The sequence below is a fragment of the Chamaea fasciata genome, unplaced genomic scaffold, assembly GCF_029207755.1.
Source record: "Chamaea fasciata isolate MVZ Bird 193981 ecotype frontalis unplaced genomic scaffold, bChaFas1.0.hap1 SCAF_7, whole genome shotgun sequence".
In the NCBI taxonomy this organism is placed as follows: domain Eukaryota; kingdom Metazoa; phylum Chordata; class Aves; order Passeriformes; family Sylviidae; genus Chamaea; species Chamaea fasciata.
The window spans coordinates 9,530,878-9,557,761 of NW_027094092.1; the positions used below are offsets into that span (position 1 = coordinate 9,530,878).

The 26,884-nt window shown below is 41.5% G+C and overlaps 2 protein-coding genes across 8 annotated transcripts in view; both read right to left on the reverse strand.

Moving 5' to 3' along the window:
• NELL1 (neural EGFL like 1) overlaps window positions 1-8,941 on the reverse strand; it is a 305,479-nt gene extending 296,538 nt beyond the window's left edge. The window contains exons 1-2 of one of the 7 annotated variants that reach the window (XM_066187494.1): window positions 8,835-8,941; window positions 4,091-4,219 (exon numbers count right to left, since the gene is read on the reverse strand). In XM_066187494.1, coding sequence (XP_066043591.1) covers window positions 4,091-4,205 — 115 coding nt within the window. In that variant the 5' untranslated portion in view covers window positions 4,206-4,219; window positions 8,835-8,941. Of the gene's footprint in view, window positions 1-4,090; window positions 4,220-8,215; window positions 8,312-8,734; window positions 8,756-8,834 lie in introns of those variants that run through there. The other 6 variants (XM_066187495.1, XM_066187497.1, XM_066187499.1 and 3 more) reach the window with 6 other exon arrangements.
• Window positions 8,942-18,355: 9,414 nt separating this feature from the next.
• SLC6A5 (solute carrier family 6 member 5) overlaps window positions 18,356-26,884 on the reverse strand; it is a 31,025-nt gene continuing 22,496 nt past the window's right edge. Inside the window, exons 13-15 of the mRNA XM_066186791.1 lie at window positions 24,411-24,511; window positions 20,776-20,943; window positions 18,356-18,511 (exon numbers count right to left, since the gene is read on the reverse strand). Coding sequence (XP_066042888.1) covers window positions 18,356-18,511; window positions 20,776-20,943; window positions 24,411-24,511 — 425 coding nt within the window. The remainder of the gene's footprint in view (window positions 18,512-20,775; window positions 20,944-24,410; window positions 24,512-26,884) is intronic.

The window sequence follows — 26,884 nt, forward strand, 5'->3', positions numbered from 1 at the left end:
CATTCCCCAAGAGCACTCGTCACAAACCTCCACTCACCCTCCTCTGCCCCTTCATGCTAGAGCAACTCATCTGCCCAGAAAGACATTTTCCCCCTCTCCAGTGTGTAAAAGTTGATAAAAGATAAATAATTAAGACACCAGTATGTTAGGGAACTTAAGAATCAGACTGCAGAATTGCAATTATGAGTACATATCTACATTTCCTCTAATGCACATTGTCGGCATCTACACTGCTCTTTTTTTTGTTTTTGTTTCCTCATCCCCATTTCACAGAGAATGGAACTGAAACATAAAAATAATGGATCTGATCAATCAAAAGTCCAGCTGAAATACTCTAACAATCGAAGTCCGTGCCCAGCAGGACCACCCAGATGACTACACTTAATCATAGGTTTCTATGCTTTTCTGAATTAGGAACAGATTTGCTTGCCCTAAGGCAACCCACATCTCTCAACTGCCACTTTGGTTCCACCATGCTGTCACAGAATTTGCAACAGAGCCAAATTTGTTCCTTTGCCTATGAAGCTGTTTCACACAGAAATCTGAGGTTTAGCTGTTAATACCATTATTATTTAAAAATCAGAATATGCCATCAGCTTTACTGGGATGGTCTCAGACTGGAATCACAAACTCTTCCAAGAAAAGTCTTTTTGCATTTTCTCTTGGATAAATTAAATCATGACATCACTCCCCAGAAACTCTGTAACAACAGTATGTCACTTACTGTAAGAGAGCTATCACTGATCAAAAGTCTAATTAAAAATATTTTCCCTTTCTTTTGTGCATATCTTCATATCACCCCCTCTTTTTATTTCCTCTGTTTGCCTCCAAAGGCATCTGAAAGAATGCTCAAAACTTAGAGTTTTCTCTTTCAAACAGTTTAATTCACAGAAAAAGAATCTTGCTTAAGACAACATTCCATGTTTTCCTGGACTTACCCTGGACACAAAACTGTCCGGGTCAGGGAAAAAGGACCATTTCTCTTCTTCCAAGATGCGAAGTTGCTGGGACACACAAAAGAACACACTCAATTTGAACAGCTCCAGTATAGCCATATTAGAAAATTCATCTCACAAGGCAGAGAACGTTCCACAGGGAGGTTTTATGTAAGCTCAGAACCCTGATACATGCTGTCAAAGGTGGCAGGCAAAACTGTCACTGTGAAAACCACACGCCAAAGAACACACAAACTCTTTTTTCCTACACTAGGGAAAGTGAAAGCCCACTAGGGAAGAGGTCTTCTAATGTGGCCCCATGTGCAGCAATCATCCTGCTAGGTGAAACAGGTCCTGCTGATGCCTTGGAAAGGCTGACCTGAAACAGAGACTGCAAAGAGCTAGAGAATAAAGTAGGTATTTATTGAAAGGCCTCCAGGATACACCTTGGGCAGGACAGGAGCCTGACCAGGGCTAAACCCAAGGTAGACCTAGAATGGTCACAAAATGGCTGACCGGGCACGAGGTCTTACATTTTTATAAGTTTACTTCTGTTCCTCCCCTCAGCCCACCCTTGTTTGTGCTTTTGGGCCTGAAAGTTGTCCTTGGTCTTCAGCAGGAAAAGGGTAAGTTTTGTTTCCCTACTCTGTGCAAAGAACTTACTGGCACTGAATATGAGGCTCAGAACTGCACCCCAGGGTAAAACAGAATGTGAAAAACATGAAAGCTAAAACTTAAGGCATCACTGCCCTGCCCAGAGGCTGCAGGGCCACCCTGGAGCAGAGGGGCACCGCCAGGCACAGCACACAACCTGCTCACGCCTGGTACAGACTAACCAGAGCAGAGTTCTGCTGAAAGGACCAGCCTGGGACAGCTGGCCCAAGAGGACACAGTAATTTTGAAACTAAGCACTCACTTCCAGACTTTTCTCTCCTCTGGGAGTGTCATGTTGGACAAGGGGTTTTTTGGTGAATCTCTGTGGGAGAAAGACTGACTTCTATCTTAGACATAGCAGCTGCCCAGACATTGCTCCAAGTTTTATACTGGTTTTACCTTATGGCAAGTTAAAATCAAAACTGAGTATCTCCTGGTACCAGCCAAAAGACCTGGCGCACAGCCAGACTGTAGCTGTAAAGTCACCTCTGTTAAAGGGAAAAGTAAAGTAAAAGGGAATCCATACAGCTGCCAACACACTGCTGACATTTAACAAATAGCAGAGAAGTACAAGAAGGGAAGAAGACAACAGGGCAGCCTCAAACTTCCATCCCAGCTGACAGGAAAGGCTTTCAGTCTTCTCACAACCCAAGGGCTGATGAGCTTTACTGAAGAGAGTAATTTTCCTGAGCCACCTTCCAGGAAGTTTTACTCGAGAGGCGATAATCAAGAATAAGGCTATTCCTGTGTGCATTAGCAAAAAGCACTTCTCTTCTGGGAATTAAAAAAAGCTCTATGTACCTAACTACAGTCTTCATTTTATTTATTCATTTCATACAGTGAATGTTTGTTTATTGCTTCCCACGAGCATCTATCTTTCAGCTTATCTGTTTGTATGAATTTTGTAAGTTCTACCTTTTTTACACCAGTCTTAAGTTCCTAAACTACTGGATGGACTGCTCCAAGGAGAAAAGAACAGAATATCCAAAACATCTTCACCATTAACCTTTCAAAGCTACTTTCAGTATCAGTGGTCTCAGTCCAAGTCCTGACAAACACATCTCAGACTTCTTTCCTACAGCTCTGACCATCAGTCTGTGGAAACTCACCACAAGAGCTCATCAGGGTGGCTGCAATAAGCTGCATGGAATTGCAATTGGAATTATTAACATATTTAGGCCACTGCAGTCCTTAGAGGAATGGCTATACTTTAGCATTCTTTGTCCATAACACATAAACCTAGAGTCAGAGTATCAAAAGAAAAATAATTGATACATTTAAATGAAAAGAATCAACACCGCTCTTCTGGACACTAATTTGGGAACCAGTGAAAATTAAGCTGCTTGTTGTATCATAAAAAACAGGAAACAAATCCTGAGGTGGTCTCCAGAAGCCTCTCTGCTCTGACTCCTAAATTGGCCTTGGCCAGATAAAGAATGAACTAAGAGACAGACCCACTTCCACTATTATTTACAGTAAAGTCAGCTAGCACTGCAGATCCAGAACTGAAGCTAAATGAGATCATAATAATTTGCCTCTAAAAACAGCTACAGAAGACAGATAAGAAAAAGGAAGACACTAAAATGCACGCTTCAACACTAAGCAAAGCACAGTAAAGAAAAAACACAGGAAGTCTCCACAATAAAGATGTTTTTGATCATGCTTTAATTCACTTGTTAATCTCAAGCCATACAAATATCTCTCTTGCCTAATTAGCATATTGTAGCAACTCAGTGGTTCCACCCCATGGACCACTGTCCCTTAATCTAGACCTTACTTAAATACATTACAAAACTACATCCAGAATTTCACTCAGTAAAAATACAAAAACACCAAATGCCATTTTAAAACACTTCACAAACTTTATGGTAGAATACTTAATGAAGAGGAAAAAAGAAAAAAAAAAAAAAAGAAAAAAAAAAAAAAAAAAGAAAAAAAAAAGAAAAAAAAAGAAGAAAAAAAAGAAGAAAAAAAAAAAAACACCCACACAAACCCAAAGTGACTTATCCGGTCCCTGATACTCAGCTTGGGCACTTAAATACAAAAGTGTTCTATTTGGCCACTTCACCAGTTTTCACAAATTTGATGAAAGACTTGCTACATGACCAACCAGAGTCAACACATGAGGTACCTTCTCACAGTTACACACCTTTAGCTGTGTGTCTCTCTGCATGTATATGATCACAGAGAAGAAAAAAAAAAAAAAAAAGAAGAAAAAAAAAATACACAAGTCCATCCATTGGAACAACTCTGAGATATCTAGTGAGAAATAAATATTGAGGAGTATTGAAAACCTACCTAGAAATACTTCCCTAAATTCCCTTGTAACTTCCTGACAGCACACACACACAAAAAGAAATCATCTGTATTCCAAGAAATAGAAATAAAGGAAAGCAATAGTTAAGTAAGACCACCATTAAAGGGAATCACTTAAGCATCAAAGTTCTTCTGAGCTCATGCAGACTGAAGCAAGATAAGAAAACTGAGGATGTTTCTCTCACCTTGGAATAAAAATGCTTTGCTGGCATTGTGCAGTCCTGACACTTGTGTTACCCCCAGCGTTGTATTCACCAGATCCAGCTCTGTGATGATATCAATTTGTAAGTCAGGATCCATTCCAAATCCTACAGCTGTTGGAGGCAGAGAGAGTTAGACCGATTTTTATTTCAAATCAGGTAATGGAAAGAATAGAGAAGAATATCTAGCACAGACTTTTCTAGTACCTTCCCACTCTCACACACACAGTACACAGTAATTACTTGTAAGACAGTAACTGTGCTGCAGGAAAGAGAAGATACTCTATTCCAAGTCTTTCAATTAAACTATTTCCTTCCCAGAGATTTTACTATGCACGTGTTAAAACATTCTAAAACCAATATGTTTATCCAGTACCTTCATAAAGTTAAAGAGCAATAAATAAAGAAAAGCACAACCACCTATGCAAAACTATGAGAGAGATTTGCAGCACTCATCTCTCGGCCACGCTATTTCCAGGGAGGTGTAAGGACTGAAAATCCCTCTCACATTTCCTGTTTAGCTGTGACCAACTGATGAGGCCAGCAGCTCATCACCTCAATGTAATCTATTTTCCCAGGTGGACCAAAGGATCCTGGAGCAGATAAGGCAGCAGGGCAAAGAACATCCTCCTGTAGGCTAAGAGCCTTGGGTGGCTCACCAAGGTCTTTGATACTGCTTCTGAAGCACACCTCTGCGGTTGCCAAAGCCCACAAACAAACAGCACACATTCACTCACTCAAACCAGCCGCAGCACCTCTGGGCTGTGGGAGAACCTACTGGAAAAGCACAAATCTAAACCTGAAATTCCTAAAAGGCTTATGCCCAGCAAAAGCCTGGGTACTCTTCAATATAGTAGGGACCCGATGGGATTGACATAAAACACACAGACTCTAGGAGTTTGAAAATGCTATGTTGAAGAGCTCAGGGCAACTTGATGGTTAGCACACCAAATCCATCAGACATACCTCCTTTTTTTCTAGGGATGGGAAGAGGGTAGCCTGACCTCAGCGTTTCTCTCAACAAAGCAGTAAGAGTGACATGAGATCTGTGCCTGAGACACAGGTCAAATATCTCGTGTGGAATCCAAACACTTTCCTAATTAAATTTTTCACTAACATCATTAGGAACAGGAACAGGCTCCAAGAATGAAATCCTGACACAGCTGAAGTCAATGGTAAAAGTCCCATTGACTTCCATGGAGCAAGGACATTACCTGTAAAGCACGTCCACATTGATTTCCACTAAGTAGACTTCACATTCAGGTCTAAATTGATTGATTTGTTATTCCAGGACTATACTTTTGGATCATTTAAGCAGCAAGTAAGTAGTCTAGTTTGATTCTTTGAAAGGCTCTGAGAATTTACTGAGGTGTACAGAACGAACAAGAAGTTACATATACTACTCATAAATCTTCTGTACTCCAGCACTTTCTCTTTTCCTCAAGCATGAAAAGTTGCTGGAATAACATGCTGTACTAACATCAATGATTCTACTCCACAACGGACAGAGCATTAAAAAATACTGAAAATACTGCTTTAGGAGGTCTCTAGCAACCTTACTCTACAAGGAAAATTAAGATCTAGAGGCATCTGATGGAACTCAAGCTCCAAGAGTCCCAACACATCCACAATGCTTTCATAAGGATATGGGAATAAACACCTTTTTGTAGAAAACTGGAATTGGGAGAATATTAGAGAACCCAGATAAACTTCTCCAGGGATAAAAACCTCCCAGACAATCAGAAATATCATCAGGCTTTTAATACTATCTTTGACTTCCACCCTAGGCACTCAAGGACCGCAGCTGACACAGTTCACACTGGTGGACCAAAAAACACTTTCACCTCCTGGAATAAAGACTAGCACCAAAACAAGAAAGGACTTGTTATTCTTCTAAGGTTTTCATTCAACAGAAAAGCAGGACAATGTAAATTGTATGAACTTACCTACCAACAAAGACAAGTGTTTGCTGGTAAGTAACTTCACGCAATTTACATTGTGCTCTGTGAGAAACTGAGTATGCTGTCCCTCATATAAACAGGGGTTTACATCTATTCAGATGAGCAATCATCTACTAAGAGGAAGGGAGGTCAAGTAGGTACGAAAACCTGCACAACAGAAAGGACAAACTGTGTTCGGTAAGACACATCTCAACCCCATTAAAGTAAGTGAAAGCTCTGTCACAGCCATCAACGGGGCGGGGACAGAAACCACAGCGAGTAAGTATAGGCACTCCCATAAATCACAGCAGCTCCACTGCTCTATTAAAGCTGATTATTCCACCCTGAATACCCAGTGCTCAACAAGTATACATCACTGTAGCTCCACAGGCTTCGATTTACGCCAGCAAAGGATCTCGCTTGACAGCTTCAGTGTGCTCCCTTCCAGCTTTTAAAATACTTTGGAAAACAGACCGTTTCTAATGTCACAGGAACTATTTAGTAAGAGTCTACACTGCTTTAAATATCTAGTCACTTTCCTGAGCTGGGTCTTCAAACGGCAGCAGGCAGTCAAATGCCTCATTAATAATTAATAAACAACAAATCAGCAGCTTCAGTATGATAACCAAGTCTCCTTTTCCCCTGTGGCCTCCCCCAGTCTAACAGAAAGATACCACAGGCATATCAGCCACACTTGCATCTAGTATTTTATTCTGTCTCACTCCAGTAGAACAAGCAGCTGGAAATACCATCTCTTTCTAAAATAAAAATTAAGCTGTCACAGGAGAGCTGTGCAATGCCTGGGCCCGATTCTGGATGATGTTGCTTTCCATTCCTATTTAAAGTAATTGGGCCATTCCCCTTAAATCAGTGGCTTATACAAGCAACACTCCAAATGCTTCAGGCAGGTAGGCGGGAGTAGAAATCATCTCAGGACTTGGTGGATTCGGCCCAATGTGAACTGAAGGCACTACAGTAGATTAGAGGATTAAGCCATATAATTATGAATGATGTCACTAGGAAATCCCTAAAAGAAATTAATTCTGCCTTACAGCTCTGACAGCTTTTATTCTCTGTTTCTGCCTTTATCACTTACACCCAAGCACCAGCAATCATGCCACGCTCCATCTACCTAATATGCAGCTATGCAACATATGCAGCACATTTATAATTTCCTCTACATGTGAAACGTGCTATTTGGGGATGGAAAAACTTTTACTTAAAGCACACTCAACACAACCAAGCGTTTTGCATGTCCCGACGTGAAACCGTTCAAATGGTAAAGAAGAGGCTCTAGAAGAGGCGTTTTGCTCTGTTCTCTCACAACTTCGATGGCAATTGTTGCATACAGAGAACTTTAAGAGTAGTAGAGTTGTGGGTCCTGTTCACCATTTAAAATCTCTGTATGCACTATCAGGGGTAACACCGCTATGAAAGGGACGGGCGGTAATTTCTTCCAACTATTTTTATGCCGCATTTTTTCCGCAGATTTTGATGAGGTTATAATTACTATAAGAATTTAATTATAACGCATTAATTCCTTTGCACTTTTTGATAATTGTGCCGGGTGGTTTCCTTGAGAATAGCTACAAGCACCACGGAGAAACGTGCCCCTCAGCAGCTCCAGCCGAGGAGCAGCTGGTACCCGGGGACCAAGAACAAAGCCTTAGCAAGGAACAAGAAGAGGTATCCGGGTCGCTCAAGGCTGGAGAGACAGCGGAGCCGGCACGGCACCGGCTGGAACAACGCGCTGCTGGCAGCCGCATCACGCCCGTACCGCGGGCAGCACCGCGCACCGCCCAGACACGGCCCCAGGGCCGCCACCCGCGCTCCGCCCGCCCGGACCTGCGCCAGCCGCCGCTCCTCCGCTCCCCGGCCCCGCGGGGCGCAGCCCGCACGCCGCTCTGGCAAAACTTTCCCACGCCTGGCCCCAGTCCCCCGCCGAGCGCCCGCCTCGCCAGAAACGAGCCCGGCGGAGCCCCGCGGAGCCCCGCGCCCGCCCCGCTCGGCTCACCGAGGGATACCCGGCCGGGGCGGCTCCCGCTGCCGCCGCCTCCCCGCAAAGTTTCTGTCCGCCTGCGGCGCGCTCGGGGCGGTGGCCCCCGGCCCTCGCTCCACGGGGGCGGACCCCGGCCCCGCCACGGACCCCGGCGCCGACCCGACCCCTCACCTGCCCCGGCGGCGGCCGCACACGCCCAGAGGAGCAGGAGGAGCCCCATCGGCGCAGCGCGGCGCGGGCGGCGGCGCCCGCTCGCTCCCTCCCCGGCCGCCGGCAGCTGCTGCGGAGCCGCACCGAGCCCAGCGGAGCCGAGCGCAGCCTCGGACGCGCGGAGCGACTCCAGCAGGAGGCGGCGACGGCTCCGCCCGCTGCCCAGGCGCGGCCCCGACGCCCCCGCAGCGGGGGCTCCCTGCCCGCCCCCCGCCGTGACGCGCGGCCCCCCCGGGCCTCGCCAGCGCCGCCGCCCGGCCACGACCGCGCTCCGAGCCCCGCACGGGGCGGGGAGCCCCGCACTGCGCACCCCGCACCGGGACCCCCCCGAGCCCCAGGGACTCGCCGCCCGCTGCGGCACGTCCGGCTCCGGGGCACCTTCCTCCTCTTCTCGGCCTAAGGATCAACCCTCATTAACTATTTACTCTTAGTAATAATTTATGCCACGGATGATTAAAAAAAAAGAGGTCCTGAGGAAACCTGCGCCGTTCCTCGGCTTCTTGCGTGTCCTTGCTCAACTGCCTTAACTGCGCTTCCATGCCTCTAACGTGTAAAGGGGAGGTAAAGTATTTAAAGATACCCGTGAGCCATATGAGATTCTGCTCTGATAGTTGTTCTAAAACCTGTCTTCAAGTATTTCTTCGCTCCAGCCTTTTAACTTGGCTCGGTGCTTGGCAAGGAACGCACTAGCACATGCCTCGGTTATATGCCATACTCTTCCCTGCAGAACACCTGATTTAATTTTGAAGGACAGTTGACTGGCTCCAGTGCTGCTCCCACCCTACCGAACAGGAGCAGAGTGAGACTTCCAGTTGATGTACAGTTGCCAGCCCCGGGGTCATCCTCTCTGCTGATTCCCCTCATCGTGATTTTGTGCTGCACAGTGCAAATTCCAGCCATCTTAAATGTTAAATAATAAGCTGTACTTTTGGACAAAGTTAGGAAGACGCCATAAAAATCATGCCCATCTTAGGGGGGCGCTTGCATTCGTACACATTTGCATTAGCAAGAGCAAACAGTCTGACTTGGCTGCCTAATTACTTAATTAGTGAGATGTCTAGAAACAGCTGTTCCTGGCTGCCAGCAAGGTAATGCACTCCAGGAGACCTCTGAGGTGGCCACTCAGAAAGCATATCAGTAATTTATCTCCAGTGTATCAAAACAACTTACTTTTCTTCAAATGTAACTTACCAGCTTCTTCCCTTTGGCCCTGGTATCAGCCACGGGGCGGGAGGAGGGATACCCACATGGTACACAAGTGTGTGTGTGTGGGTATGCACAGATACTCCATATAACCATAGCAACAAGAGAAAGAGGCAATGGTACTTCAGCACGTGAAGACACACCCCTCTATTCCATCCTGATAGCATCAGGCTTCCGCATAGCAGAACCATCTGATTATAGAATTTTCTTTTGGGGGAACAGGTCTGTATATCTAGTTCCTGTTAGCTTAGATCTGTTTGTGCTTATCTGATAGTAAAACCAATGTCTATCTAGACACCAAATTGAATCTAATTCAAGTTTTCCATTTTCCACTTGATGCAGAGTCTTAAGTGGATATACAATTTAAACTGGTCATAGATAGATTGTGAAAGTGATTTGTTTAACCTAAGTCTGGATTAAATGCTGTTTATAAAAAATTACTGTGGGTACATGCAAAAATTTGCACCATGTTATCAGCTGTAAAGCACAGTTTCAAACACATCTTGAGCAATTTCATGGAAAAAAGAATATCCTAACCATTACTAATTTGTTCTTCTGTTCACCAGAAGCATCCAAAAGCCCACACATACTGCAAAAAGTAACAAAAGCAGCTTGGTAAAAAAAGTCCTCTGAAAAAAGCTTGTCCCACAGTTGTGGCTCTTCCTGTAGTCCAGCTCAATGCCCAAATGATCGCATATTTGGAAAGCATTTGAAGAGCACATATGTTCAACTGTTCATGTGGAGAAAGGACAAGGCAAATGGATGGAAAACAAAAACTCCTCTTCTTGCAGCCAACTATCTATCGATCTATTCTTATACCTCCCCTGATGGCAGCAAATCATCTCTCTTTATTGCCAGAAAATCTGACCTTCTGATATGTTCTTATCAGAAGTATACATAGCTGAAAAGCCTGACTTCCAGATAAGAATTAAAAACGTGTTCCTGAGTATTCATAGCAATAATAAATAAATAAATAAATAAATAAATAAATAAATAAATAAATTTTTTAAAAAAATAAAAAACACACACACAAAAAAACCCTGAAGGTACTTTTGCAAGAGTGAAGCATTGGTCCTGGAAACTGAGCTGGATTTCAGCTCAGATAATATTCCTATGAATAGTGTTCTTGCACTCTCCATTGGTCATTGGATGCATCTTGGTTTTGACCTAAATTTTTGTGAAGTTGCTAACTGTGTGGTGCTAAACTGTTAGTCCTGCCAGCCACAACGCTTGTGACATTTTGTAGTTTGAGGAAGGATTTTTGTGTAGGCCCAGTGTCTCTCTGAGCAGCTGTAGGGCTGTCTGCGTGCCACAGCTAAAATGCAATTAAAAGCACCATTACTTTCAAGGGTATCTGAACATGTGTGGACTCAGTTGCCAGCTGTGCTGCAAACGCTGGAAAACAGCAGTGCTTCCACCGGGGGGGGAGGGAGGGGGTGGAGAAAAAGTTAAAAAAAAAATAAAAACAAAGCCCGTCATTTGTAGGTCATGGGGTAGAAAACCTCCTCGATTGACAGATAAGGCTCACGTCCCTGGAAAGCCTGGCTCCTCGGGGCCACTTGCGGTACGTGCGAGCAAAGTTTGCTTTGCCGCCGGTAGAGGGCAAGAACTAGCAGCAGCGCTGACACCTGAATACTGTGAAGAGGAATGGGTGGAAAGGAAGGGGGGATTACTGAATGCCGTGCTTGCCTTACCCACTGACAAATGCTTGTAGAGGACTACATAATCAGTTCAGCTGGCTAAAAGTATCCATTTCAGGGTGTACAATTACATAGGCAGCTAACAAATCTCTCAGAGCAAAGCCTTCCAAAGAAATATCATTTTTCTGCTTCTGTACACGGTCATGGAGCAATGCTTACTGCTCTTCTTTTCATTTTATTTTTAATTCCCAAACACATAGTTAGCTACTGCTTGAAGACTGAGAAGTCTAAACGAAACTTAGCAGCTGATTAATCCATTTGGTATAAGATGTGCCCTTCAATCTCTACTCTGACCAAAGGAATTTCAGCACCAAGAGAGTAAAAATTACTTCAGACTAAGCACACCTGTGAGCAGTGTAGCACAGCATGAGCATGAGCTCCCAGTTAAGTAACATGCATTGGTTTAAATTGTGGCCATGGTCAGTCCATACAATCAAGTTAAAAGGACATTGATTTTTATTTGTTCCCATGAGTTCAAGGATTTGATGCTGTAGATGCCTAATGGTGACAGCAAATTACTGTCTCTTAATCCCAAAATCAACATGTTGTATCATTGACTTACACTGGTTGACTTTGGGGGCTTGAAACATTCCATGTGCCTCAGTTTGTCCTCCTGAAAAGGATATTAATGGCACTCAGCCTTCTCTCAGGACTCTCACGATGCTCGCTGGTAACTCCAGACTTCCCCCAAATAAAATCCGCCTGCACAGGTAATTGTTGGAATCCTGGGCACTGAGAATTTCAGACTTCCTGTGCTGACAGGCACTGAACCCCAAGAAAACACTGCATTTCACCTGAGGCCATGGAGAAGCCTTCCAAAATTGAATGACAGAACTGGGATTATGGATGTGTAGTTTGAATAGAAGTGTGTAGTATCACAGGGTGGGAAACTTAGAGTTTAAGGTTTTAGAATATAGTAATATATATATAAAGCAAGATGGAGGTTTTAGGGCAGAGGCCAGTCCTTCTTTTTCACCTTCTTCTTCATGGGTCTGGGTGGTGTTTTGTAATTGGATAGAAAAGTCCACATTGCAGGCCACAAGTGGTTGGTTATTGGGTTAAAAGTAAAAATAATTGAGGTGTCATTTCTTAATTGGGCAGTTTATCCTTAAAAAGCCTTGTGAAGAAAGAGATAGAGGCCATTTTTCACTTTGTTAGCTAGAACTCACAGCTTGTGAGACTGTAATGTAGATAAAAATTAATAAACCTCTGAGTACAAACACAAAACATCATCTCTCGAGCATTTAATCCCTCTAGCAGAAGATAAAAAGCAAGAGGAAATGTGCAAAGAATGACTGTAGTCTCCCATCCCCAGGTCCTACCACCTCCTTTATCCACGCATGCAGATTTCAGAGAAATGCCAGCCTAAAGACAGAGCAAAGTGGAACAGTCCTGCCACTCAGCCACAGAGCAGTCTCCAGGTTCAGAGCCTTGCCTGAAATGAATCATGCTCTTGGCACAAGTGTCTCTGGTGTTACCACTTTTTTGTCACATCGTGACATCGTGCTTCAGCTACTGTATTTGGGGAAAGTTTCTCTAAAGCTTGTGTCTGCCAACAGTGAAACAGGTTGGACCGGTACCATTTCCACAGCAGGCTGGGAAGGGAAGAACCTGATTTCCAAATCAGTGTTGTGGCACAGGGCCCTCAGTACACGGCAGGAATTCCAGCACGAGGTACAATAACACCAGAAACCGTTCCTTACACTTCTTTGCTTGCTCCTCCTTTCAGCCTCCCATTTGCATCTCCAGCAGATATGAACCTCTCTTGTTTTTAACAGTTTAACAACCTTTGGGATAATTGAATTGATAAGGTAAGAAGGAATTAACAAATCTAGTTGGTCCTCTGTTATGCAATAAATTGTTCCACAGGGTACAGAACGCTCAATAGTTAAGAAACCAGCCGTTTAACTGATCCTTGTTTCTACAGCTGTGCAACATCCCCATTTCCCAGGAGGGCTGTTTCCAGTTGCTGCTCAATGTTTCTAACAATCAAATGGATCAATTCTGAAGACACCTTAAGGCTGCATGTTAAGTTAGAAGGATGTTTGTGGTGTGTGTTGGGTGAGGAAGGAGGTGGTGGAAAACGAGACATTTCATTCACCAGAAAAGTTGATGTAATTTCTGTTTTAAACACTGGACATTTATTTAGAGTCTTAAGAGCCCATACATTATTGAATAATTTTAATTTATCACATCCAAATATATTCGGCAAATATATAATACAGTAAATTGCATTTGTACACATAAATACAAAATTTGAGGTAGGGCCTCAAGAATAATGATTTCTGAAATTAACAATATACAGCAACATAATATGTACTACATGAGATACATATGATGCATTCTTTGTAACAATATATCTTTTGCACATACAGCTAATGGAAAAAAAAAATTGTAATGACCTGGTTAGGGTACAAATCTTTATCCATAGGCAGCAGTACCCCATAGAATGCCTGTAAATATATATATATATAATTTTTTTATATGACATTACGCAAGTAATTAAGATTTAACCCATCAACGATGGGTCTGTAATAAAGTGCCATAGGACACAGGGAGCAAATTCTCAGCTGGTGTAAATTGTCACAGCTCCAGACAAAGCTGGGACAATTTATACCAGCCAAGCATCTACCTTACAAGGTAATACTACATAATATAAAGGACAGGTACCAACATGTTTGAGTCAATTTTCCTAACAATGGAAGATAGCTATAAGGCAAATGGTTACCTGAAGATGTGCTTAAATATTACGGGCAAATAAAATCTTGCAAGCATTAAGATCCAACCTAGTTCTCTTGTTATGATAAACCCCTCAGGAAAACCTTCTCTCTTTGGTGACAGGCTGCCTGAGGGTGACCAAGGCAGAAATCCCAGTACCTCTTCCGTCCTGCCTGGAGTCATCGACCTGAGCCCCGCAGGAATACCAAGCTCTGGCCATTTTCCAGGTACCTTACGTGCACACCACCCAACTGCAAACCTAGAAACGGGTGTCTCTTACAGCAGCAGAGCAGAGAAGCTTTCTGGGATGCCTCTGGTCAAAAAGCTCTGCTGTCTGCCACCCGCAGTCCCTACATGCCTGTCCTTGATTGCAAGAAGAGGTGGAGCTGCGGAAGGAGAAACCAACAGGAGACCAATGACTGCCATACATGAACGTTGCTTTAACACAGGCAAAAAGAAATCATATTATCCATACAACTGTACACATCAAAAAAGATCAAAGGTATTTAAAATCAATCAGGAGTTGGAATTTGAGGGTAAGAGAGTCACACAGTGTATCAGAAGCAATGATCTTCAGTGTGGAGGCACATCTAATGTGGTCATTGGAGCAGGAATGAATCAAAGGACTACGTGGACTCAATTGAAACATCATATAAAGACAATTCAAGTCTTTCTCAATTAAAGGTCATTTTGTTAAACCCTTCTTTTGGAAACAAAGTGCTGCCTTGTCTAGCTGAAACATGGGTTTTGAACATTGCATATCAAAAACACTAGGAAGACCCCAAAGAATTTGAAGATGGCAAGCATTTGCATTAGGTATAATCTTTAATGCATACAGTAATGCATCTCAGCTCATCCAGAAATTCAATTTAATTTCAAAGAAAGAATATGCATCATAATTTCACCAAATTTAAACATTTTTTACTCACAAGATAGATAGATCTGAAAGTACATACATCACATTTTTACTAATATGGCTTTTTCCTCTCCTTTTTTTTTTCTTTTAAAGATCTTTACTGTTATGCTATTAGTTACTGAATTTATTTTTAGAAAATTATCAAAGTACATGCAAACTTTCCTTAGAACATGGTAAATGAAATGCATTCCCAAACTCCAGTGTAACTTGTCATTTAAAGAAGACACTGCTGATTAATTTAATCTCAACTTTCAGATTTGGACAGTAAAATACTTCAGAAAAAGTCTCATGTGGCCAAAATAAAACCGTGCTTTTCACTTACAGTGAAAACTTCACATCTTCTGTGATTTTTGTATGCATTTCTCCCCTTTTCCAAAGGTTTTTGCGAGCCTAGCAACAGGGTCAAAGCTGAAGACAAAGATCAGCTAGCAAAAAAATCATAATCATCTGTTTACAGAGTTTCAAATTCAAGCCTAATCCTGTGCTAATGACTTAGCAGGCACAGGAACAACATCTAAATTAAAAGCAAGAAGATTAATTACATAAATCATGGAAAGCAATTCAGTTGCAATTTCATATGCAGTCTGGTTTGGTAATCCAAGCCAAAAGATACCGTTTCCCAGCAGTGTTCCTTCAAATGATATCTCTTTTATAATTCAGGCAGGCAGTAACCGACATCCTTACAACGAGGGAACTTTATGGCAATGAGTTAATCCCAGTTCCAAGGCATGCTTTGAGACAAGCTGGTAAGTGGAAGGATTCAGTGCTCTCAAACTATTCGACTGTTTTTTCTCTTTTTCAAAGAGGACCAAACCATAGATATTTATTGTTGTTTTTGAATGACAGTCGTAGTAAAGACAAACTGGCTTGGACTCCAAAAATCAAACCAAGATGCGAGGCAATATTGGTCAAGAGAGATCCAAAGTGATTTTTCCCAACTGAAATACATAATTCCCAAGAGAGGTGCTGACTTAGGTTCCTTTCTGCACCCAGGGAAGGTCCCTCAGCCTCACCTACACGTGGGAACCAAATTTCCAGCACTTCCTTAAGGACCTTCATGAGGTCAAACAGAGCATGGCTTCTCAAACCCGCCTCTGCCAGGAAAATAAAAGCCAGAAGTAAGGATAGCAAGCCTTTCATTAAAATAGTAGGCAAAGCTGCAGAAAGGGGGAACAGCTTCAAGGCAGAGAAGCTCACAGGAGGGTCCTGTCCTGCTGCTGTGTGAGACAGGGACCAGCAAGAGCCCGCGGAGCAGAGATCCAGGGGTCAGTGTCAAATATTGTGGAATCTGCCCTCCCTGCCCTGGGTGACAACCCCTGATAGTGCTTCACTTGTTCTGTGTGAGGATTAAAGGTCTCCAGCAGTGTCTAGAACTGGCAACACTAATTGCCCCGTGAAAGAGGAAGTTCAGCAAAATGATTAATATATTTCATATACATATATATATACACACACACAGAGAGAAAAGGAGTTAACAATTGATGGAAGTGTTACTTTAAGGTTTAGGTTTTTTGTTTTCTTCAATGGGATGAGACAACACACCTACTGATCTACAGACACACATGAGCTGAGGAGTTACCTGAGACCCTGTAATATGAAGACAGACAGACAAAAGGATGGGATAGAAACAATCCCCTGAAAGGAAAGAACATTTACAGGCTACTACAGCAGTGTCTGTGGGGAGGAAAAAACTGGCTAAACTACTAAGCTCATCATCTCTACACTGATTGGTAAGATATTTATAAGGACATAAAACATCATTAGCACACACTACATGAACACTGATCACTGTTAAAAAATATCATATATGTATGCATAGGATATAACAAGATAATAAAGGTTAAGTTTTGCCAATTATTGAAGATATATTTTTCTCCCTCATTCTAGTGCATTTACAGTAAGTTGGGCTATTTTCTATTTAGGTATATAAATGTACTCTTAAAAAGCTCTATTTTTTACTCTGCCCAATAGGTAACAAAACTATTTAAGTCTAATGTTCATATGACTGCTTATATCTGATTTCTAAAATGCAATGATTTAGGATGACCTACTGCTATGCAGTGTTATGATGGCCATCTACTAAATGGTCCTTTCTCCCCAATTTGCATTTTCTCTATCTAATGTTTCATCTGTGTGGATGACTGCAGTGGTTACTTATTGCAGATTTGGGGTTTTTTATTTAATGAAAATATTTTAATGAAAAAAATATCCTATGCACATTTCAGAGAGAATACTGCTTTGAAGAATTTACGTGCTATATATATAATATATAGACAAGTGGGGTCCTGCTATTTCCCCGTTGGTTGAAAGAGAAGAATACGCCATCTAAAGGTTATAGGTTATATTAAGGTGCTTATAGGCAAATGAACAGGGAGTCACAAAGTTGAACAGCACATCTAACTTCTAATAACTGTTTTCAGGTGGTATCTAGACTACATTTACCACTGTAAGAATACAAAGTTAGGCACAAATTATATGATGGCTTCTTGAGGAGATACTGTAAACAAAAGCAGAGAAACAAGGAAAATTATATTCAGAGTGTTGGAGTGAAGTGAGTAAAACCACAGGTGCACCTGGAGCAAGTTTTCAGACACTTTGTGTAACTGAGGCGTTCCTAGTTGAAATGACATATCAAGCTACCAAAAGAAACATATTACAGGACTTTAAACAGTGATGCCCATACAATCCATTCTGGCACCATTTCCAAACCACTTCTAGACTCAAATGCAGTTTAGCCCCAGTCTCAGTTGATCATTTTTAAAAATGTTGTTCTTATTTTTCTACTTGAAAAAGATCAAATGGATTATCGTGTTTCTCTTCTCACCCCATATATTGCTTCCTGGTGTGCTGTTTCAAGGGTCTCCACTTGTTTAAACAACAAAACAATCCCTCCAAAAAAGTATTAATCATAAAGGAAATGTGCAGACACGATGGGTCAAGGTCAGCTGTCAGTGTAGGAAAAGCAACCCCGTTGCTGTAGGAGGGTCCAGGATGCTGGATTTACATCAGGACTACAGGAGATCCCATTCTTTGCTCACTTCCATCATATTTGAGGGCTGAACCTTCCTTGGAACACACCGGTAGCAAAATCCTAGTCCCATCACAGCCACCTGTTAGGAGGGTGCTTGTGGGAAATGGGTCAACCTACACACCTCATTCCCTCTACAGATTTTTCGGTCTGGTTTTGTTTATTCTGTTTATTCCTACATCACCTGACAACCCCTGGTTATGTCACCTGTCACACACAGCGCTTCTGCTGTGCCACTGGGTACAGAACATGTCATGGGCATCACCTGCACCTGGAAGTGGTCTAGTTAGGCCTCCCCTACTGCATGCAACAGCAAGTCCTGCTTTCCTAAGCAACCACTTTCAGGCACTGAGGAAAAGAAAAGAAGAAACGGCAGGTGAAAAAAAGATGGAACAAAAAAACCAACCAAACGAACAAAAAAAAACAAACAAAAGAAACCACAAAAAAACCCGGCCAAAAAAAACCCAACAAAAAAAACAACAACAGCAACAACAGAAAAGGCTGGCAATGTTATTGCCACCCTTTTGTCATAACTATTAGCATTGGGTCCCCAGTTCCATATCCTTCACTGGCAGTTTAAGTCCCAGGGAGGAGGTTCCCAACGGATCAATCATGTTCCTGTAACGTTCACCACGGTGCTTGGCCAGAAAGGGGCCCCAGTCAGGCTGTGGAGAGCACACCAGCTTGAGCCTCTGCCATGGGGGAGAGAAAAGAGAGTCTCATTCATGGTGCCATGGAGCAGAATTACAATGCAGGAGAAGTCAGGGTAGGCTCATTTAAGGTTATTGATGGCGGCCTGGCAAAGCTCTGCTGCTCAGTGTTTGTTTTGCACAAAGTTTTCAAGATTAATAGAGGATAAAGTGCCCAGGCTTTAATTATACATTCTCCTTCACACCATGTGTGGGGAGCGCAGAACCACTGCTACAGACTGTGAAGCTCTCTTACTGAAGGACATGTGCACTATTACCAAGCTCAATGGTCTAAGCAGTGGGTAAGTGCATTAAAATAATTGGATTTCTATTTAGCGTATTTCCCCAAAGTATACAAATGGCCAAAAAGCAGTGCATCACTATGAATGAACAAAGATTTTAATTTTGAGATTACAAAATATTTCATTTCTATCTGCAGGAAAAAAGAAAGAGAAGAATGTCAACCCAGCAAACAACAAAAACTTTCTGATCTTTCCACGGAGTTCTTTATTGAAAATATAATTTGATCAGTGCATTCACAGATGAAAAGGAAAGAAAACATATTTTTGATGACTTAAGAGGGAACAATTATATGTTTATTACCTAATAAAGTGAATCAGACCTCTCTATCAGTTATTTTAATCTCTGCCTAATTACCAGTTTGCAACATTTACCTCCCAAATCAACCATAATAATTTTATGCAGCAGACTCAGTATTGAGGAAATAGCAGACTACAGCTGAAATATCTTCAGCAAAAGCCCTTTCAAAAGAGATCCAACTCTTGGGTGTTTCTTTGGGTGCACACCCAGAGGGGCAGTAAGGGAGGCACCCTATTTTTGTGACAGTATGAATGCCAGTTCTACACACGTGAAGTTTTGAAGCAGAACCATTTGTGTCAGTGAGAGAAGCTTATGAGACAAGGAACAACTAAATCTGATTCCACGTTAGCTCATTTCCAGTAGGGGAAGCTGTCTCCTGACCCAGGCACTCCAGCCTGCTCTACACAAGAGCTGATGACCCTTTAGACAAGAGGCCTTGTTTCTTGCTGCTTGGATGCTCTCCCTAGGGTGTCCCACCACTGTGAAAATTCCTCTCCTACAAAATTCCTTTGCTCTATGAAGCATGGTCTTTTCCCTTAAGGCATCTGTAGTGTGACATATTGAGAGACCAAAAAGATTATGCTATTTTAGCACATTTTCTCTCTTCTTTTCATTTTTGAAGCAAGAAACAACCCCGGTGGGATTTGCAGGGAAGCTGAACTGCAAAAGCGGCTACAAAAAGGGGAACAAGTGTCTGTTCCTTCCCCCAAGGTGGGAGCAGCACAAGCAGCAGGCGGTGATGAGAAGTCAGAACTGAGAAAGCCTCAAAGACCTAAAATAAGAGCACCGTGCTTCTCCAGAATACAGGGGCAAGGCAACGAAGGGATGAAATGCTGACATTGCTGCACCACGCCCTGACAGGGACTGAGGAGCCAGCAGGATGGGAGCAGCCAGGGGGAGGGGGGTGACAGGCAGGGACAGGACACAGGGAAGGAGAGAAGGTGACCACCACTTTCAGAAGCAGTGGGGGGGAGTGTCAGGAATCCAATGGGCAAAATAAACAAATTAAGCTTAAATTAAAAAGAAATTGCCACCTGGGATTATTTTAAGCCCGGGTGCCAGAAAGGATCAACTAATTCAAGAGGAATAAAGAGATGAAGGGTGAAAGCAAAGATTGCCAGCTGGGTTTTATAGTGAGTGGCTCAAGATGCATGTAAAGCCTTCCTGCCCTACATCTTATTCCTGGGCTTCAGGGAATGGCACATCCACAGCCTCGTGGAGCACATCCTGGATGACCCCAGTAGCCAACCACCCCTCCCTCTGCACACAGGTAACTCCTGATTAACCTCTCCCAGTGCTGATTACCAGGCTCCCTGGGCACAATACACACCAGCAGCTGAGGCTTTCCTGTGCCTATATGCTGTTTTTGCAAAAAGGCCAATGAATCTACACCAACTTTCTTCCAAGAAAGCCACACAGAACCTCATGAAATTTGTCTCAATCTCATAAAACCACTCCACAATTTAGGACAATGTTTTTTTTGAGAAACCAGGAACAGAAGATCTAAATTTTAAATCAACTGAGCATCTCTTTGCAACACAATAACTAGTTTACCAGAAAGTAATCTGAGCAGTATTAGACATTCAATATCACAAAAATCAATGTAAAATAAAAGCGACGGTCTCCTGAGGCCATATTTTTAAACAGCAAAAAGACAGAAGAATTACCTCAATAAATTTGCCTGGGGCTAGATGCATTTTTATCACAAACATAACTGGGATCCAGATGACTGAGCAGGCCAGCATCAGCCACCCGAGCACCATGGACCAGCCTGGGTAGTGGTAAGCTCCATAGGTCATGGGTTCCCACTGGTAAAAACTGAAGCAGAGAATAAACTGGGAACAAGAGAGGAAAAATAAACATGTTTGAGTAAGCAAAAACAAGCCTGCTATGCAGCAAATGGTGGGTGTCCACACACAGTTGGTGTGTATGGAATACAGATGAAAGAACACACACCTAAGGCAGGGTGCTGCCACAAGTTCTAAGAAATGGGTCAGAACCTGGATCTAATGAGTTTCAAGGAAATCTTGCAAAATCCCACCAAAGAATCACTGTATTTGTGCCAGAATAATTGAAATTAGAATCTTGTCCCTAGAGTAACATGCTTTATTACATGGTCTATTGGCAGTTTTACCTAATGTGATTATGCTAAGTTCTCCATTTCACTTACTGTATGAAGAGCAATACATCTGCTTACATTTGTGCATAATTCAGTAACTTTTGGAAAATGCCTGTGCTTGCAATAATTGCACACAGAAGATTTATAGAAGTATAACTGGGTGAAGGCACATCTAAAAATGATCAGCTTAAGTTCCAGAGATGGGGAGTCTAATGAAAGTCTAATATTAGGCTATCCAGATGTATCAAATATTAGCTTTACAGAGCCAATAATAGAATTCATTGCTTGTTTCTGCTTTGTCTGTTTCCATTGCATAAAAATTTGAATTATAATTGATCAGCATCAATTTATTTCTCACTGTAAGTTCACTATAAATATTGCACTTGGAGGGAACAACAACAGAACATGCAAGTTTAGAGAGTAAACGTGGTCAGTTAAAATTTGTTTTCCTTAACAAACAACATAATTTCCTACTCCCTGGTTGTGATTACTGACAGTAGCTATGAGCACAAGTCCGATTAGTGAAAGATCTGAGCAATTTGCAGAAAAGCCTTACAATTCCTGTCAGAAGTGTAAAACAAGGTCTAAGGCAGCATCCTGAAAATAACCACCGGGGGAAAAAAGAAAAAAAAGAGCAAAAAAAATCCCATGTGCACATGCCTTCATTTTTAACAAGGTCCCCAAGAGAAGATAAATACCATTGATGTCATCATAACACTATAAACTGGACTATGTCTTCAAACTTTTTAAAAGTGATTTGCAAACTGTAAGCATACATTGTCACAATCAAACAACAGGTAATTAAGATAGATCTACCTGGTTTTCATGCACAGCAATACTGTAGTGCAGTGAAGACAGCTGGTAAAGAAAATCTATGCGAGAAAATAGATTATTTTACCCATTGGAGAAATCATTCTCGCCATAGAAAATTTCATTTCTTCACAACTCAGAGTTTTGTTGGGCTTGCCAAAACTCACTGGTCCCTTCACACCATCATTCCTGTCCGTGAAAGCTAAACCTTTTCCAGTTTTCAGAAAGAAAAAAAAAAAAAAAAAAAAAAAAAAAAAAAAAAAAAAAGCGCCCTCACTCGTGAATTAACGATGCTGAAAAGAAGTTATTAACTTCATCCAGTGCTTTTTTCTTCCCCCTCCAGGAACAAGAAGATTTGCCAATGCTCACACTGCACTAAAGAACAGCACACACAGGAACTCCCCAGCCCATGAGCTGAAATACAACTTCTCTGGAAGGAGCAACAGCAAAGGACTAGAGAGTCACTGCTTTGCTTTAGTCAGGAAGCTGAGTTCATACTTCCTGATCCAAGACGTGTGTCTTTTCAGAAATCCCAGAAACTTTTCTTATCGTGTACCTGAACAGCTCAGGGTGATTCTCACCCAGAGAAGCTGTGGCTGCCCCTGGATCCCTGGAAGTGTCCAAGGCCAGGTTGGATGGGGCTTGGAGCAGCCTGGGATACTGGAAGGTGTCCCTGCCCATGATGGGGTGGTGGAGTGAGATGAGCTTTGAGGTCCCTTCCAACCCCGACCATTCTGTGATTCTGTGGCTTGTAGGAATTCTTTAGCCCTGCTGTGACATGATGAGTATTTAAAACTCTACACAAACACAGAATCTTGCTGCACCTGTGCTTCAGGCTTGAGCACTTCCAAGTGGAGGTATGTGCTCTCAAACAGAAAATAGTGGTGAAAGAAGGCTCTGCACTTTTGTGCTGATTTGTCAAGCTGGCAGCTTTTGAAATGGCTGAAGCAATTATTTCATTCTTGCATCAAAAAAATGGTATGTGATTGCAGATTGTACCTCCACTTAGGTTAAAATGTAAAGGAAGCACTGTGTTAGAAATCTGGATGGCAAATGTACATATAGTTATTTCTATTCTATTTATATTCCTTTATATTCTATATAAATTATATTATATATATCATATTATATATATTATCAATCTTATTTATTTACATAATTTATATGTTTATGTGATATATCTTTATATAATATGTATTATTTATATAGAAAAATATTATTTATATATTACAATTTGTATAATACAATTTTTAGATAATGCATTTATATTATAGAAATATATACTATATATTATACCTATTATGTAATAATTATATTATATATATATAGAATAACTTATAATATATACGTTTATATATATATATTTGGACCCCTGTACTTGAAAAAACTTTCATAGCAATAGTGAAATTGAGAACGTGACATTTTTTTGATTAAATGGAGACCTAAACGTGAGGTAGACACTAACTGAATTGGAAGGAAGGTGTTGGGGAGGAAATGAAAGGGGAGGAGGAATAGGAAGAATGACAAAAATAAGCCAACCAGGCTGTTTTTTCCCATTTCAGGCGCCTTTCCCTGCCTGCAGCTGCAGTCAGCAGCGCCACCTCCCGGGGCCAGCACCTGGGGACGGTCCCGCTCCTCCTCTGCTCTTTTTTTCACTCTCCGTTCCACCTCAGCCTTTCCAAAGCATCCCGCTGACATCAGTTCATGTGGCAATAATTAATTTTTCCCCCCAGCTCAATCTGACAGCAGACAGAAGGATCTTGTCTTTTCCTTTCCCTGTGTGTACATAAATATCACACACACACACACACACAGAGAGATATATAGATATATCTATATAGATATATCTATATCTATCTCTATCTATCTATCTATCTATCTATCTATCTATCTATCTATCTATCTATCTATCTGTCTATCTATCTACAATAATCCATTATGCTGTCATGCAATGGTGTGCCATAGCAGCATTTTGCATGGCCAGGAAAAGGCCACCATTTTCCTGGTAGACTCACCATCCCTCTCCAACAAAAACACCATTATTTACACTGTTTCTACCACATACCCTTTCAGGAAAGAAAAAAAAAAAAAAAAAAAAAAAAAAAAAAAAAAAAAAAGCCCTCATTCATGAATTAACAGTAGTAGAAAGAAGTTATTAACTTCATCCAGTGCCTTTTTCTTCCCCCTCCAGGAATAAGGTTTGACAACACTCACACTGCACTAAAGAGTACATACACTGTCTTTAAGTATCTGCATCCAAGTTCTTACTACCAGCACCCAGATACATCATGAATAATGAACAAACAACAACAGAACTCTTTGGAGAAGACGTTGTAAATTTCTTTTTTTTCTTTTTTTTTTCTTTTTGCTTACTGTTAAAATAGTTGGGGTCACAAATGCCCAACAGACTCTCCAGAATTTACTTGGCTGGAATCCAATCATCATTTCTATATCTTCACAAAATCTTTGTAACCCTGTAAACAGCAAATGGAAAAGCAATTAGGTGTGAAAGAAACCAGCTGCAGTCTGCAAGAGAGCTCTGGTGGCCCTCACTTGTGCCTAACTATGGAAACAAACTCCAACTTTTTGTTTGAAAACTTTCCTGGAGGATATAACTACACAGTAAAAAATGAGACTAAAAGGGTGGGAACTATCCCAATAAAACATTTCCTTCTTAAGGATGAAAGCAATTGAGCTTTTACATTGAGATTAGGTATTTAGTATGTTTTGTGTTAAAGCGTTAATGATGGGTACCGGGTAGCGCAATTATTTGTCTGTTTCCCTGTGAAGATCAGCTTTGTTAATACCTGCTTCAGCTCAGGCAATATTTCAGCTTCTCTCTACCTGCTACATGACTGGATTACAGCTGTACCCCTTAGCACTGAAACTGATGATGTCCTGTTCTTTTTCACCTGATGCATAAATGATATTGAAAATTCCTAGAGAGCACCTGTAAACACTTTAAATTATATTCACTCTTGTCTGAACAAAAACATTAACTGATATGTGAGTTTTTCAGATTATTGTATTGATTGCATCTATAAAGTTACTTGAGTTAATAAAACATGCAAGATTGAAAAATGGTATTTCAGCCACTCTGCAGCTCCTCCCTGGCCATGCCATGTGACAGGAAAAGGTGTGTTGGTCAGCAGCTGCCACTATTCCCTGGTGGTTATTAGTAAATTAGATATTAGTAATTTCATTATTAGTAATTCATCCAAAAGTTTTTTAAAAAAACAAACCACTAAAATTGATTTCAGCTTTCGTAATTGTAATAAGAAGAGAGAGGTCTGACCTCATCTGTCACACAAATGTTAAAAGCTTGGGCCAATTTTGTCTAAATTTTGCAAAGCATTATTCTGCAGCATTTTTCTAACTTGCATGATGTGGGGAAAGCTTAAACACTGGCAAAAAAGCATTGAGTAAGGGAAGAAATGCTTGTAACAAAAGTAATAAAAAACTTTATTTCCTATTGTACAGAGTCAGCTGCTACAGCTGCTGAGTGTAAGAAGGGATAATCCCCAGGCTTGATCCACCTAGTTTGGAAGCCTTTCTCTTGATATCAAGGAGAAATAAATCTATCCACCTGACTGTTCTAAGAATTGAGAAGGTAAAAAACCAGCACTGGTTGATCCTGCAGTGCCTTCTGACTGAAGAAACAGCAGGGCTGAGTGGTGATTGGCAGCCCTTAAGGGCCAGCCCAGGGGGTGAGAACCCAGCTCAGGCAGGTAACATGTGAGATAAAAGTTAAGGAACCGTGTTAGGATAAGGAAGAGAGAAGAAAAATACAAAAATTAAACAGGAGAACAGAAAGACTGTATATACAAAAATTAAACAGGAGAATGGAAAGACTGTATTTAGGGAAGGGGAAAAAATTAAAATCTGCCGTGGACGTAAGCTCAGAAAACTGAGCCAAGGTGATTCAGAGGTCACCTTTTTTTTTTTCTGTAACTGTAATTTCTTTCCCTCTTTTTCTCTTTTACTGTCTACCACAAGTGTAGCCCTAGTTTGTGCCTGAGATGTTTTAGTTTTCTGAAATTCCTTTCCGTTTCTGTAAACAAGAGAAGTGTTTTTGTAAACTGTACTTTGTTTACATTCTTTCCCTAGGAGGGACTTCTTCTTGATGTCCCTCTGGTCTGACCAATGTGATTGAAGAAGTTTGTCTTTGTTTCACCAATCAAATTGGTCTGTGTAAAAAAGTATAAAAGGAAAACACATCCCAAAAATAAAAGAGTCATTTTCAGCCTTCTAAAGTCAGAATCTTGAGTTGTTGTAGCGTACAACAGCATCACACAAGTGTTCTTCTTCAGAAAACCTCTTTTCTGTAAAATACTTGTAATTTTTATGACCCATGGAATCACTGTACTTCAGCACTGGTCTGGCTAATTGGGTTCTTCTCTATTTTGTAATAGAAGTTTGCATGTCTGGACAAAATGTAATTTCCAAGGTCATCGTGTGATAGACCCGAAAGGAGATTTTTGCTGCAGTTGAAAGATTTGCCCCTGTGTTTTATTTACCTGCAGTGAGATGAGGGAGATGCTTACACAGCAGCCATCCCTGTGCTGTGCTGGGAACAAAGCTGGGCTTAAACAAATTGCAGCAGCACAAGGTGCAGGCTGATGGGTATTCCCACAAAGTTTAAATCTCATTTAAAGTGTCTACTTCAGCAACATTTGCTGCTGCAAGGAAGGGATACCTAATTGGATAATTACCAGAGGTTTCTGCCTCCAAAATTCATGCTAGCTTCATGTAAACCTGCACAGATTTGTTTTATACTCTGATTAAAATTTTTTTTAAAAAAAAGAAGTTCCTTTTTTGAATGGTCAATAGATTTTCACAGTTCAAGG